The sequence below is a fragment of the Thunnus albacares genome, chromosome 21, assembly GCF_914725855.1.
Source record: "Thunnus albacares chromosome 21, fThuAlb1.1, whole genome shotgun sequence".
Classification (NCBI taxonomy): Eukaryota; Metazoa; Chordata; class Actinopteri; order Scombriformes; family Scombridae; genus Thunnus; species Thunnus albacares.
Genome location: NC_058126.1, coordinates 4,554,407 through 4,570,202, shown reverse-complemented (window position 1 = coordinate 4,570,202; position 15,796 = coordinate 4,554,407). Strand labels below are relative to the sequence as shown.

At 41.0% G+C, this 15,796-nt stretch overlaps 1 protein-coding gene across 3 annotated transcripts in view; it reads right to left on the bottom strand.

Annotated features, from left to right (window-relative positions):
* The window catches only part of LOC122972607 (disco-interacting protein 2 homolog C-like), a 67,951-nt gene that overhangs the window by 35,700 nt on the left and 16,455 nt on the right, over positions 1 to 15,796 (bottom strand). The window contains exons 2-9 of one of the 3 annotated variants that reach the window (XM_044339842.1): positions 13,697 to 13,768; positions 12,920 to 13,024; positions 12,102 to 12,227; positions 8,336 to 8,638; positions 6,767 to 6,889; positions 5,780 to 5,926; positions 4,222 to 4,341; positions 2,086 to 2,283 (exon numbers count right to left, since the gene is read on the bottom strand). In XM_044339842.1, the coding sequence (XP_044195777.1) occupies positions 2,086 to 2,283; positions 4,222 to 4,341; positions 5,780 to 5,926; positions 6,767 to 6,889; positions 8,336 to 8,638; positions 12,102 to 12,227; positions 12,920 to 13,024; positions 13,697 to 13,768 (1,194 nt within the window). The remainder of the gene's footprint in view (positions 1 to 2,085; positions 2,284 to 4,221; positions 4,342 to 5,779; positions 5,927 to 6,766; positions 6,890 to 8,335; positions 8,639 to 12,101; positions 12,228 to 12,919; positions 13,025 to 13,696; positions 13,769 to 15,796) is intronic. The other 2 variants (XM_044339843.1, XM_044339844.1) reach the window with 2 other exon arrangements.

Sequence of the window (15,796 nt, the reverse complement as noted above, 5' to 3'; positions counted from 1 at the left end):
AGCTGTTTGACTCAACTTTCTCCCAACTTGTAAAAACTCAAAATGCTTTCTTTTCTTTCACAACATTGCAGCATTCAGCTCTGATTAGTTACAGTGAAGCAAAGACAGGATGTGATCAGTCAAGTACTGTCAGACAGATAATAAAGCATCATAATCAATTAGGTTACTTAACAGTCGCCCCACTTTTCCATACTGTTCTGAGTCTTTATTTCAGACAAGACAAGAACCTTAGATTTTATAAAGAGGACATATTCTGCACATTTCCAGCTCTATATTTATATTCTGTGCAGGGGATTTCCTAACCCTAACCCCCCTAACCCTAACCCCTTAACCCTACCCTAACCCTAACCCCCCTAACCCCTACCCCTAACCTCTAACCCTAACCCCCCTAACCCTAACCCCTTAACCCTACCCTAACCCCTAACCTCTAACCCTAACCCCCCTAACCCTAACCCCTTAACCCTACCCTAACCCCTAACCTCTAACCCCCCTAACCCTAACCCCTTAACCCTACCCTAACCCTAACCCCCCTAACCCCTACCCCTAACCTCTAACCCTAACCCCCCTAACCCTAACCCCTTAACCCTACCCTAACCCCTAACCTCTAACCCTAACCCCCCTAACCCTAACCCCTTAACCCTACCCTAACCCCTAACCTCTAACCCCCCTAACCCTAACCCCTAACCTCTAACCCTAACCCCCCTAACCCTAACCCCTTAACCCTACCCTAACCTCTAACCCTAACCCCCCTAACCCCTACCCCTAACTCCCTAACCTCAAACCCTAACCCCCCTAACCCTAACTCTAACCCTTACCCCTAACCCCCATAGCCCTAACCCCTAACCCTAGCTCTAACCCCTAACCCTAACCCCATAACCCTAACCCTAACTCTAACCCCTATCCCTAACCCCCTAACCCCTACCCTTAACCTCAAACCCTAACCCCCCTAACCCTAACTCTACCCCAAACCCCCTAACTCTAACCCTAACCCCCAACCCTAACCACCTAACCCTAACCACCCTAACCCTAACCACCCTAACCCCCTAACCCTAACCCCCTAACCCCTAACCCCTAACTTTAACCCCTACCCCTAACCCCCCAACCCTAACCCCTAACTCTACACCAAACCCCCTAACACTAACCCTAACCCCCAACCCTAACCCCTAACTCTAACCCCCCTAACCCTAACCACCCTAACCCTAACCCCCTAACCCCTAACTCTAACCCCCCTAACCCTAACCACCCTAACCCTAACCCCCTAACCCTAACCCCTAACTCTAACCCCCCTAACCCTAACCCCTAACCCTAACCACCCTAACCCCCTAACCTGAACCACCCTAACCCTAACCTGTGATTTCCAGTTAAAAACTCCTTATTTATCTTATACTGGTCCTTTATGCAGCCCCTCAGTTCAGCCTCTGTCTGAAACAGGCTGTTTTAGCTCCTGTCTCTTTAAGCCCCGCCCTCCTGATGAGCCCACTCTGTTCTGATTGGTCAGCTTCAGGAAGCTTCCTCAAGCTAGCCTCCAGAGGCTATGTAAACAAAATATAGTAGCAGGATTTCACTTCTTTTTCTCCTTCTTTACTCAAATATAAACTTCTCAAAGCCCAAATCTGAGCTGAAATTGGTACAAATCAGCACACAGGTGGGATTCAAACATGTTGTATATATATATATATATATATATATATATATATATACATATAATAATAACTTCATTTGTATAGCACCTTTCATACATATAATGCAGCTCAAAGTGCTTTGCCTCATAAATCAGAATAAAACATTTAAACAAAAAATACAGTAAAGCAGGGAATAATAGGAATAAAATTTCATAAAAGATTAAAAGACATAAGTTAGATTCAATAAATGCAGGAATACAGACTGCTTATAATATATTATGTATATATGAGAGCAGGCTCTACATTTAGGAGAAAGTGTTTAAATGTTCTTCTACGAGCCATTAAAAAGTTAATTTTGTCTCAAAAGCCTTCTGTCCAGAGCAGCTTGGAGCTAAAATAAACTTAAACAGCTTATTTTAGTGCAGCACAAATTAACAAAGTAAACAAACAGACATGAGGTTACCATATGTGAGGACGTAGAGGGGCTTCCCTGCCGTGTCCAGGCTGGTGAGGCAGGGGGCTTTTGGGGATATGGTTCCCCAGCGTTGGAGTGCAGCCTCAAGGGAGGGAGGCCAGTTGGTGACCACCCCCAGCGCCTCGCCGCGCACCGGCATCATCTCCGCCCCCTCCGGTCGAGGCTGATTGGGGTCCGGCTGCTGGACTGGAGATACGGAGAGAGACAGATGGTGTCATCAGCTCACAAAACCTTTACTGTTCATAGTTTGTTTACGATGAAAACACTCCAAAGTAACTGGCAGCTGTGAGGAAGCTGTAATCACACTTAAATAAACTGATAATTCATTAAGTGTACTTGTTATTAACACAGATGTAACGTGGGGAATGTGTAAACTGTGATTGGACAGCTGATTCTCTTTAATATGTATCTCAGGCGAGTGAGTAGTAAGGATGAGAGAGGAAGGATTTGGCAGGATTCAGCCTTGAGCCATTGTCATAAAAAGTGATTCCTGTGTGAACCGAGAGCTTTAACCGCAACATCAACCCCTCAACTCTACTTTATCTTGCATGACCACACCACAATTATTTACAACACGCCATAAAATGCATTCAAAAGATACTGGAAACTGAAAACATAACACTTTCTCTAAGACACAAGGAGACGTTTCAGCATCGCGGACAAGAAATAAAGACGATAGAAAAGATCTCAAGAATCCTACGGTTTAAATGTAAAAATAAAAGTGAAGATTTTATATGAACCATTCTGATTATCTACGTCATGACTCTTTTCCACAGTGTGACACTGATGGAAATGTAAGATGTCAAAACCTCGTATAAATCTGAACCGTGTATGAAACGCTGGAGGGTTTTCAATTTGAAACGGATACAGGAAATGGCGGCATTCAGCCTGAGGAACGGTGTAACTTCATCACTCAGTCACGGACTTTTTGCGTTTATAGGGGCTGGACCGGCTGTTGCAGTCCAGCCAAAAAATGGCAGCTGTACATATACTAGGACAGTTAAAATCTATGGATACTTCCTGTAGTTTTTATTCCAACCACAAAAGCCAAAACACTAAAAGTAATAACAGTTAAGTTTTTTTTTCAGTTTGGGGTGGATGACTGTTACTGTTATTACTGATTATTACTTCCTGTATTTCATGCCTTAAGCTGCTCCAACATCATATCTGCTCAAAAATGATCCAGGAATCAGAATAAATGGTTTCTTTTTTGCATCCAGATTACCTCTAAGTCTGAGTCTTCACCTACCAGCACAGGCGCTGGAACCATTTAGAGATATTCTGGTGATATTCTATGTTTTCTTACTGTCAACAAATCCCATGAAAAGACACAGACCAACAACGAATCTGTTCCTACTAACAAGTATTGTGTGTGTGTGTGTGTGTGTGTGTGTGTGTGTATATCTAAAGCCTCGTTCCTCTGAGCCCTGTTCATCCGCTGTCGTCCAAAAACGATTAAAAACACGTCAGCGAGCCACACCGCAGTGCTGGATGACATGTTCCTTCACTACAATGAACTCATACACTGTAGTTTATTTTGACTCAGTCCCACACACACACACACACACACACACACACACACACACACACACCGTCCTGCTGCCAGAAATACTCACTAGAGCACCAAATGTTGCTGAAAAAGTCAGACCAGCTGAGTGGTTTCTTTTATATATAATGAAACTATATTTGTGAGTAGTTTTAAAGGTTTATGTCTTCAATAGGAAAGTCAGAGACGGACTAACACGCTGTTGGTTTTGAGCTTTTCATGGGATTTATTGACAATAAGAAAAATATAAAACATCAGCAGCCTAATCCATTAACTTTCCTATTAGAGCGCCGTGGTAGTTGAATGGTTACAGCGCATGATACATAACCACCACATCCCTGGTTTGACTCCGCCTGAGGACCTTTGTTGCATGTCATGCCCCCTCCCTTGTTTCCTGTCTGCTTCTCCACTAACAGCTGTCGATTACAAGGCAAAAAATACCCGACAAAATCTTTAAAAATAACTTTTATCTCTCTGCCTCTGGACTTTAAAAAGAAACTCCGACGGCTTCGAAGTGTGAAGACAGATCAGGTAATGTAACTGAAGACAAACAGAACAGACAGATGACGGCCTCTGACCCTCTAGAAGTTCGTCAAAGTCATCGACAAAGAACTCTCGTAGCGGAGGTCTGCGAGGCTGCTTCAGCGTGTTCACCAGCTGCTGGATCTTAGCCGACACACGACTGCTGACTGGGACACCTACAAAAGGGAAAAACCACACGCATGGAGACATGAGTATCACGGCAGCGACAGCATCACCTTCCCTTCAATCCTCGGTAATTTATGGTAAAAACAGACTAGATGAGGGCCTTAAACACGCCGTTAAGAGCTTCTTAACGTCTGCTGTCTGCGGTGATGAAGATGATGCTGAATACATTTTAAAGTGACTTTGCATATTTAACTGTCCGTAAGCTGAAAATATGCACATTACAAAGCGTAAATGCTGTAAACTACACTTAAAACTTACAGTATGTACTTGTGTACTGGATGTTAGAAACGTTTCTCTGAAGAATATATTAAGTAAAGCGAAGCGGAGGCTGTTCCTATAAGTTTAATAAATATGCATCATGTCTGTATTAGACCTGCTGTATGTAAGAAAACAACGTACACACCGTAAACAGAAAGCTGAAAATACAGCATCAGGAAATCTACATTTTAACCGACGAAATGAAAAATATGAGGCGAGAAGAAGGAAAAGTTGACAGTGATGACAGATCAATTACGCTGAATTAATTTGTGTTCTGTTATTTCAGTTTTTATTTTCTTATTTCTACATTATCACTTATTTTATATCAAACAGCTTTACAAAGAACATCAGTGTTCATGATTAAAGTAGACTAAAAAAAAATGACGATTATTATCATTATCCATTAATCTGTTGACTGTTTTCTGGATCAATCAATTAGTCGTTTGGTCTATAAAATGTTAGAAAATAATGAAAAATGACGATTATTGTTTCCCAAAGTCCAAGGTGACGTCCTCAAATGTGTTTTTTTATCCCGACCAACCAAAGATACTCAGTTTACTGTGATAGAGGACAGAAAATATCCACATTTAAGATGCTGGAATCAGAGAATTTGGATTTTTTCTTCTTAAAAAAAGACTAAAAATGAGTCTAAGTCATTACAAATGGTAAAAATAAATAATCTAAACCGATAAAAACATGTTGTCTTTGTTCCTCCTGCAGGTTCTGAGCCTCCTACGAGTCGCTCGTTAATCTTTGATCATTTCATCTTCAGTTACGATGCTTTTGGGGAAACGATACACAGCGGTTTGCTGGTTCGGATCCCTGCGCTGCACTGACTATAGTGAAGGCAGCAGACTTCCTTTCCTTTCTGTTTCTTGAGCTTGTTCTGCAGTAATTGTCTCACAGCTCGTCTGAGCAGCTCTCACTTATCTCACTGTGTGATTGTGAAGCTGGAAAAGAACAGAGATGCCTCGTCAGCTTTCCTTAAAAGTAAAAAAAAAAAAAGACCAATCTGTTCGTCCAGAGGAGTGACATCAACAGAGTAATTGGTCAGTCCTCTAAGGCTGTGGTCCAATTTAAGCTCACCTCCTGATTAAAGAGTTTCTATTTTTATCCGTCTGTCTTCAGACTAGTTAGAGGCTCCGGCAGGATGAAGGTGTTTAGTCTTACCGTCGCCCGTCTCCATGCGCTCGGCGTTGCCGTACTTCTGCGTGTTCCTGGCGATGGTTCCCATATTGGCCATGTGGTGACGCTCGGTGTGGGAGTGGGACGAGTCCGACGAGTAGCCCGTCACATCCGGGGGGGCCGAGTGATTCTCTGGAGGGAGACGCAGAGTGGAAGAAGAAAGTGAAGCGAGCAGATGGAGAGAGAAAAAAAAAAACAGGCTCGACAAACAGACAAATGGCCAGCGGTGAGACGTTGTTCATGACTGTCGTTTGTTTTATAGCTTCTACACAAAATGAAACACTTTTTTGATGGCAGTTTTTAGTTCATTTGGATCTGAGGTCTGGTGTGACTGGACAGCAATTCAACATCTGTCTTATAGCTTATTAACTGAGAGTACAGCTGCAAGAATTGCCAACTATTAATTAATTGCCAACTATTAGGATAATCAATCATTTGTCATGTCATTTTTTTAAGAAAAAAGTCAAAATTGTCTGATTCTAGCATCTCAAATGTGAATATTTTCTGGTTTTTTAGTCTTCTGTGACAATAAACTGAATATTTTTGTCTTTTGGACTGATCATCTGAGGAACATTTCTCACCATGATCTGACAATTTATAGATCAAACAACTAACTGATTAATAGAGAAACCATTAGTTGCAACTCTAACTGAAAGCACATTTTATGATACAGAGTGTAAATTTTGTACATTAAACCTGCTTTTCCAATCACAATCAGATCACATTTGACTGAAAGAGACAACAGATGCTTCATTTAAAGAACCTAACGTGGTTAATAATAATCGCAAATCATTCTTAATGTCTTAAAATCAATATAAAAATATGTCTTGTGCACCTTTAATATGTCTGTTTGCCATTGAACAGCTGATAATTGGCTGAAACTTGAGTCTGATTAAGACATTTCCAGCCTGCACAGACCTCATGTCAGGTAAAACTTTTGAATATATTTACAGGTGTTGGGTCGGGACGTACCGTCTGACTCCAGCGGTGGAGGCCACAGCATGTCAGATCCAAACTCGCAGGATCGTCGCAGAGATCCTCCGTTCTCGGCTACGCTCAGAGCTCCCTTCCTCTTCAGAGACAGGTGGCCGATGCCTGCGTGAACACACACACACATACACACACACACACACACACACACGGTACAGGTGTATTAAACTGGAGGAGTAAATAACATTAAAACTAGGACAGACAAATCAATGTAACAGTGTGTCAGGTAGAAACGATGAATGAATTATGAATGAAAATTGATTATAGCGTAATAAATGGAGCCATAATAAGAAGCTGCAATGGGGATCTTACTGGGAGTAATACTGTATGACCAGTATATGGTCCATCAGAATATATAGGATTTATATATATACACATAAGTAAAAAAGTACATTCATTCAGATTATTAGATTACATGAACCAACTGTATGAGAGTGTAAATTCTATAAAACTAAAAGCTATAAACCAGATATATTCAGTTTCAGTATCTACACTCAGGAGATCAGAGGCTCCACAGATCTGATTAATTGCAAATTTATTTGAGGATAAAGGTATTTGTACCACTGGAGGACAAAATCAGCTAAAACTTGTATTATTGTCTCATTTTATGGCCCCGTCGTAAAGAGAGGCCATATGTCAAAATGTAGTTTTTAGTTTTTACTGTGCTCTCTTGGTGAATCTTCCTAAATAAAGTTGTTTTTAATCTAATCAACCATCCAACTGACACCATGACGGCAGGTACGTGTGATTTTCCAGAATAGAAACACTGGACAACTGAACTTGGAGGTGAAAAGGAAACACAGACACACACATGCATAGAGGACAGCAGGACGGAGATCAATATGGACCCAACAGCAAATTCATGTCTGTTAGAGCTGCGACGATCAGCTGATTAATCTGTTATTTGCTCCACAGAAAATTAATCGGCAACTATTTTGATAATCATTTAATAGTTTCAGCCATTTTTTAAGCAAAAAATTTGACTGTTTGATGTTTTTCCTTGTCATATATGACAGTAAATTAAACATCTTAACCCTCGGGTCAAAATTGACCCGGGAGGACAACAGGTGTCATTATGTACAGTATCCTGACTAAACTTTTACATATACCAGTCTGCTATAATCCATCAACATATTTTCCTCTGATCTCAACTATAGTTAAAACAATTCATAATTTCTTAGTCAGGATACTGTACTGATACTCCCGGGTCAAAATTGACCCGATGACAACAGGAGGGTTAAGACTTTAGACTGTTAGTCAAACAAAACAAGCAAACTGATGACGTCACTGTGGCCTCTGAGAAACTGTGAATGCAATTTTTTTCACATTTCAGACAGTAAACAATTAATTGAAAATAATTAAGATAATTAACAGCTGTTTGTTGCAGCTCTAATGTCTATACTGTATGTACCCACATGTATTAAAACACACAGTTGAGCTGAATGAAGATATAAAAGTTTAAGATTTGAGTTCTTCTTTTCTCACACACACACATTCACACACACTTACACACAGTCCAACCGACCCGGGTGAGAACCAATCAAATCTTACCGTGGTGTGACTGTGACAGGTGGCTCTGCTGGTGGTGCGACTGGCCCAGGTGCGTGTGCGCCAGGTGCGTGTGCGCCAGGTGCGAGTGCGAGATGTGCGTGTGCGCCAGCGAGTCGGCCAGCCGCCCTGCGTTGCCGCTGCCTCCGCTCTGCGTGGACGAAGACGAGGAGGAGGTGGAGCCCAGGTGGGCGGGGCCTAACTGGGAAGGGCGACTCATCCAGTGCTCCATGCCCGACATGTCGTCGCCCGGCCCCGCCTCCTCCTCTGAGCCCGACGACGAGTCTGAGCACAGGGGGGACAGGCCTAGTGAGAGTCAGTGACCGCCGTTATTCGTTAACATCATGTAAGAAATTATTATTATGTTAAGACAACAATACAGATGTTTACAGTGAGCTGGATTAACACGATTTCACTTTTTATAGTTCTGTGTGGCTGTAAAATGTGGACAAAACCATCAAAAATGTGTCATGTGAGGAGAAAGATGCTTATACAGGAGAGAAAAATCTGTGTTTTCATATCAAGCAAAGCAAACCTGCGATGACTTTGAGACTTAAACTGAAATACTGTGGTGTTTACAGTCACATGGACACTTGTGTGATGAGTTGCAGCTTGTTTAGACTGTAGAAGTGCAGAAGTGTGTTTGATTAACGAGGCCGTCCTGCAGCACACGGCTGAGTTGAGCTCTGACGTATGTGTTGGTTTCATTAGGTAGAATCAACCGTACAGTGTTATGAGAGGAGGGGAAGCTTTCTGCTAAACAAGTTATACAACAATAACCATCTATACAAGTTTATTATATTTATATTTAACATTTAGTGTTAGATATGCAGAATAATTCTTATCAGTCTCATCAAGAAGAACCAAGTTTTAACCATCTGTGGATCAATAATAACACTAAATTCAACATGTCTGTTGATTTTTGTCCTGAAAACCAGTTTATCTGTGTATTAACACCAGTGACTGGACTGGTGTGATGCATTGTGGGATACATTTGGCTCATAATACAACTTCTGTGGTGTGGTGTTAGAAGGAGTGTGAATCAAGTGTAGTTTTTTTATCCATAAATTCTTAAGATACTTGTCTAATTATCTCATTTATATACATTAAACACATATATGAAGGCATCTAACTTGTCACTGTGAGAGGAGAAATACCAGACTGAGCATAGAAGCATCTTTTATGGCTGGAAAACGGTTAAATCGTTTAGTTTACAAACCATTAACTGTGTGATTAGTCTGAATATGGGTCATATCTTTAATCTTTACTCATATCTTTACCTCACAACACTTGCTCATCAGTGTGGATACTGGGACAGAAGTAGGTAATATCTACCTACCTGGATTCAGTATTATTATTGAGCTTTATAACATGTATATTATGTTGTTTGCTGTGTTCGGGTTACGTTTTTACACACAAACTTCACTGGTGTTTCAACGATTATGAGGGAGACTTCTTAATGGAAAAGTCGACGCAAAAGTTCACCCAAAACTACATTTAACTATTCAATTAAAAAGTATCTATATGGTCCGATCGCAGAGATATGAATTTCAATTTCAGGTTCACCTCAAGGACTCAAGGACATGCGTATCTTCAGGACTGGAATGATGAGGTTTATAATAACACTGCGGCAGAGCGGGAACAAATCTCTGCAGCCAGATTCCAACATCTTATGGTTAACAGAAGAACGGAGGCAGCAGATTAAAGGACACGTTCACGACTTTTCAACTGTGTCTTAAAACAACAGTCAGATGCCCAAATGAGCATTAAAACATGTTTTTTCTTGCTGTAATCATTCCTCCTGTTCATTAGAAGATCCCTTCATAATGCACTTCAAAGTTTATCTGAAGCTAATATGAAGCTTCAGCGTCCAAATGAGTCAAATCAAGTAGATATCTTTCAACGTTACAGTCTTTTTTGTGCCAAAGTTCCTCTTTTTGTTACTATACTTCCACCTGCAGCTCAACAGGGAAACACTGTCCGAGGAAACACAAAGAGGGAATTTGATGCTAAAAAGACTGTAAATGTGTCAGATATCCACTTGATATGACTAACTCAGACTGCTGAAGCTTCACAGAGACTTTTAAATGCATCACTTACATTGGAAGCACATTTGAAGGATCTTTTAATAGCCATTATGAACAGGAGGAGCTGCTCGGTTGTCTACATACTTTTGGCCATGTAGCATAGAGGTAATTAGGGTCAGCAACCATTTCTATCTACATCTGATAATGATACATAAATCTGAACCAAGCATTTAAACTGAATCAGTAACGAAACGGCTCAAAGGAAGCAGATCATGATTCACCACTTTTCACTGTTGAGGTTTTATGACCTCTGACTGACAGACTTACAGACTCTCCCGAGCTCGCAGACCCAAAATGTCAATAATTACTCAGCTTAAGTAGAAGAGCCACAAGAACCTGAAAGCTGTTCAAACCTGCTTCAGGCTGCAGAAAACAGAGTTTACTTCTTTAAAATGGGAGTTAATTATCTGACCACGAGGCTGATTGAAGGCAGAGGACGACTCAGCAGCCGTCAGTCAACGTGACTTCTTCTCTAAAACAGTGATGGACGATGCTGCAGGGAAACATTATAAGAGGTAGGCGAGGCTTTAGGGAGACGTCAGGTCTGCTTCTCAGAAAAGGTTAAAAAGCAAATTAGCAGTGAACAAACTTATTACATTTCCTTCATTAAAATCCAATCAAAGCTGAAATGATCCTATCAACTCATATCGGTGGTAAAGGTCAGCTTCGCTGTCCCGTTTCAGCTGACTTCTCGTGGTTAGAGAGTGTACAAAAAAAACACAGAAAATTGCTAATAATCAGTATTTTTCCTATTTGCCGGCGGCTGGCTGCGGCGTTACAACCGTGTGTGGTTTGTTTTTACTGTAAGTCCGTCGGTGAGGTTTCAATGCCTCAGAAAATGTGCATGTTTTGCAATTTTTTGGGTTTTTTTTTTTTTTTAGTGAAACGAGTGTGTTTCTGTCAAAACGTCTGAGAGAAGCAGAGACACAGCATTACAACATAATCCTGTCTGGGCACTGGGCGAGCTGCTCTGGGGTCAAATTTTAGGCTTAACACAACCCAGTTCAGCTGAGATCACCACTGCTTGTGTGTGTGTGTGTGTGTGTGTGTGTGTGTGTGTGTGTGTGTGTGTGTGTGTGCATGTGGATGTATGGAGAACATAGTTTATTATTCTCCTCGCATTTTTCTCTTTCTTTCCCCTTCTTTTATACGACTATTTCAAAGTCTCAGGAAATTTATGTTTATCTAATAATCAAGACGCTGTGGGTTTGACATTTGACCTTTTGGTTGTTTGTTGTGTTGGTGGTCTTTCTTGACATAAGAAACAAAAAACAGTTTCAGTTATCTGGATTCATGAACGTATCTCAGCTCACTGGTAAACAACAATATGAGTGTGTGTGTGTGTGTGTGTGTGTGTGTGTGTGTGTGGATGTATGGAGAACATAGTTTATTATTCTCCTCGCATTTTTCTCTTTCTTTCCCCTTCTTTTGTACGACTATTTCAAAGTCTCAGGAAATGTATGTTTATCTAATAATCAAGACGCTGTGGGTTTGACATTTGACCTTTTGGTTGTTTGTGGTGTCAGTGGTCTTTCTTGAAATAAACAACAAAAGACAGTTTAACAGATTAACTGCATAAGAAACAACCACAGTTATCTGGATTCATGAACGTATCTCAGCTCACTAGTAAACAACAATGTGTGTGTGTGTGTGTGTGTGTGTTTTCGTATGTGTGTCGTCACCTGGAGGTGTGTACGCATCCATGGAGGTCTGCACCACCAGAGAACGTCTTTTGGAAGGCATGGGCACGGCCACCTTCCTCTCCACGTGTCGCGCCAACACGGCCTGCACCGCCTCGGTGTGGACGTCTGAGAGAGAGAGAGAGAGAGAGAGAGAGAGAGAGAGAGACAGAAAAGGGAGAAGACGACATTTTCCCGGCTGAGTTCAAAGTTTTACTGAATTTGTGTGTTTTTGTGCAGGAACTAATCAAATGTCAGTCTTTGGAGAACAACATACTGTAGCTGAAGTAGAGACGTGACAATAACACTAGTAAAATATCAATAAAAACAACTATAACTGCCAATGACTTTGTATTTTCAAGAATTTTTCATTTTCAGCTGATGCGTCAATAGTCTGAACTTAAAATTTCAGCAAAGCTAAATGTGTTTATTTCCACATCCAGCAGTTACGGAGCAACATTATCATTCATGTGGAGTCGTGTTTCTGTCCACCTGGTGAATGTGAGTCCAATATTCACTCTCTTTTAGCTTCTGTTTTTACTCTCTACCAACTCCTGAGGGAAATATCTGGCTCTTTAGCTGCTAAATGCTCCACTATGTTCACCAGCTAGTCTACAGCTAACTGTGTCTGTTGGTGCTGAGCAGGTAGTGTAACTGTGTTACTATGGAAAATACTGATTATAGTCGCTTTAAAGCTTTAAAAGTTTTATAATCCACAATTTCAAACACTTTTTATCTATATTAATAAATCTTGTGATCCACTGAGCATCACCTATAAGAACAGCTGTTTCCTGTTTGTCTATGCGGCGGCGGTTCTGTACCTGATCGGTAGCGTTCGTCTCTTGTGCCAGAGGTTCGCCGCCGGTGGAAACGGGCAGCAGCGGGAGGGCCGAGCGGGGCCCGATGAGACATGGGACCCTCCATTCCTACAGAAATAAACAGACAAGCAGGCGGACAGACACACACACACACATACACACACACACACACACACACACATATATATATATGTATATATATATATACACACACACACAGACACACACAGACACACACACACATGCACATACACGTTTGACAAAAGCAATAGATACAGTGCGAAAAAGAAAAAACAAACATGGAGATGATTTGATACGGCAGAAAAATCAGATTTTTCTGAGTTCAGAAAAAAATGAAATAATTCAAAAAAAAATAACATAAAATAATAAAATAATGTGACAAGTGTATCGCTGCCCTCAGTATTTCATGACCCAGCTACAGCTATCGTACGTCCCCGTGATAAACGATGAACATAAACCAGATTGTGTGATGGATGTGTGTGTGTGTGTGTGTGTGTGTGTGTGTGTGGGCAGCGACAGCGCGTTCAGATACAGAGGAGAGGGCCCAAGCTGAGCTCTAGGGAGTCTTAACCTACATTCACTAATGGCAGCAGCTGAATCGATCGAGTAGAGAACAGGATCATCGCATCTGTATTTGTCATGATACCAGATCGATACTCCAGTAGTGGTATGGGAATATTTTATCTGAGGAGAGGGGCGGGCGGGGTGTGTGGGTGGGGTTGTTGGGGGGGTGGGGGGGGTCAGAGGTTGCTAAATTACCTCCAGCATGTGGAACATATGCCCTGATCAGCTTGGACCTCTTCTTCTCATAACCCTTCTGAGTGATGTCCCCTGCAAACAGATAGAGATAGAGAGTGAGAGAGAGAGACAGAGACGGCTGCGTGGGCTGATTTTGTAAAAAAAAATTTATAAATTAAATGAATCTGATTCACTTGTTTTTATATGTTCAAATTACAATTTTCAAAATAAAGTTCCGAGTCTGGCCTGAGAGGCTTGTAGGATGTCACCCAACCTCCTCTGTCTCTCTCAATCATTTAACGTCTAGACTGTTAATTAAAGATGAAAATGTAAAAAAAATAAATAAATAAATAAAAAATGTGATGAATAATGATGGAAATGTAAAAATGTGCAATAAAGAATAAATGTAAAGCTTTTTCATAGATTGTTCAACCGTATCACATGGTGTTCATCAGAAAGCTCAGTAGAAAAGATCAGTAAGTTGACCTTGAGTCGTCAAGAAGGTCAAGAACGAACCTTCGCGCTTAACTTTAAAAGTGAACGTGGATGAAAAGTTCTGAAAGTGCTACAGATGAAATCAGCATGTCAATAGATCCGTCTCCATGACGACCGAGCCAGCTTCATAAATGGATGAGTGGATGACGGCGTTATCTTCTAGTACGTAGGGATGAGATTTTTTTTATCCTTAACATGAATTAAAGCATCACTAAAGTATTTTCTTTTCATTTTTACCTCCATCTGAGTTTCCAAGTTGTAAGCTGACAGGTTTCTAGCTGATTTTTTTGTCCACTGACTCATCATCAGCTTTTAAGTCGATATGTTGAACTTGTTAGCAAACAGTTGCTTATTTCCACATCCAGCAGTTTCGGAGCAACATTATCATTCATGTGGAGTCGTGTTTCTGTCCACCTGGTGAATGTGAGTCCAATATTCACTCTCTTTTAGCTCTGTTTTTGGTCTCCACCAACTATCTGGCTCTTTAGCTGCTAAATGTTCCACTACGTTCACCAGCTAGTCTACAGCTAACTGCAGCCAAAAACGACACTATGAGAGCGCTAAACAGTAAAGTTGCAGCCAGACAACTAAACAAAGAGCTGAAACTCACTATAAAGCGCTGTAAAGCCAAGAGGAGCTGCAGAGTCACTGTAGGTTCATCAGTATAAGAGACAGGGCTGTGCAATATGACCAAAATCTCATATCCAGATGATACATATCACCATATAGCACATTTTCTGTAAATTCAATGAATAAATAGTTTCTGGTCCGTGTCAGACTTTTCATACCCAACCACGTCCATGTGACAGAAGTAGCCTCTCTTTTTGGTGGTTATTTACCTCATTTATGTGCCCTCCTTTCATTTCAGCTCTGCGTTTCGCTGTCATTTATGGTGGCGCTACTCTCATCTGCTCTCTGCGGTTCAGAGCGGGCGGAGCTGAGCCCTCCGTGTGTGTGTGTGTGTGTGTGTGCTGCACACAGCGCAGCAGAGGAGAGTCAGGCAACTACACTCGTTTCTTTACTGTAAGTGCAATAAAAGCTTAGCAAGTAAAAAGCCAATAAGAGTAATTTATTCGTTTAAAAGTGAAGAGTGTGATTTAATGATGGTGAGTGAGCTGTCTGTATCTGTGTATTTGTAATGTATGTTTGTGATGTAACAATGTCTTTGTATGTATCCTAATAATAAATTCCATTCATAATATGCAACGACAGACATGGTAAATATCGTCATATCTCATAGTCCTAATGAGAGATATAAGATAATATTGATTATAGCTGCTTTAAAGTCATACAAGTTTTTGTTTTTCAATAATTTTGCCAACCAATTTGGTGCTCATTTTGGAGTTCATTGTGTCTGTTTTGTGTCTCCATGGTAACTATTGTTGCTAATGCTAACTCCCCTGTTCTTCTTCTGGGCTTTCCAAACAAACAACTCCTGTGACCCCGAGGACTTTCCCAGGAAAGACAAAGCATTCATGAGCCAGTCAGAGGCTGAATGGATTTAGTTTTACATCAGTGTCTTGAAACTGTCTGATAAACAGGTAGAATTACACCGTCAGAGGTTTTTACTTGTTATGTGAAAAAGACTTTAAAACTTAGTAAAGCAGACTCTTCAGATCAGTGACA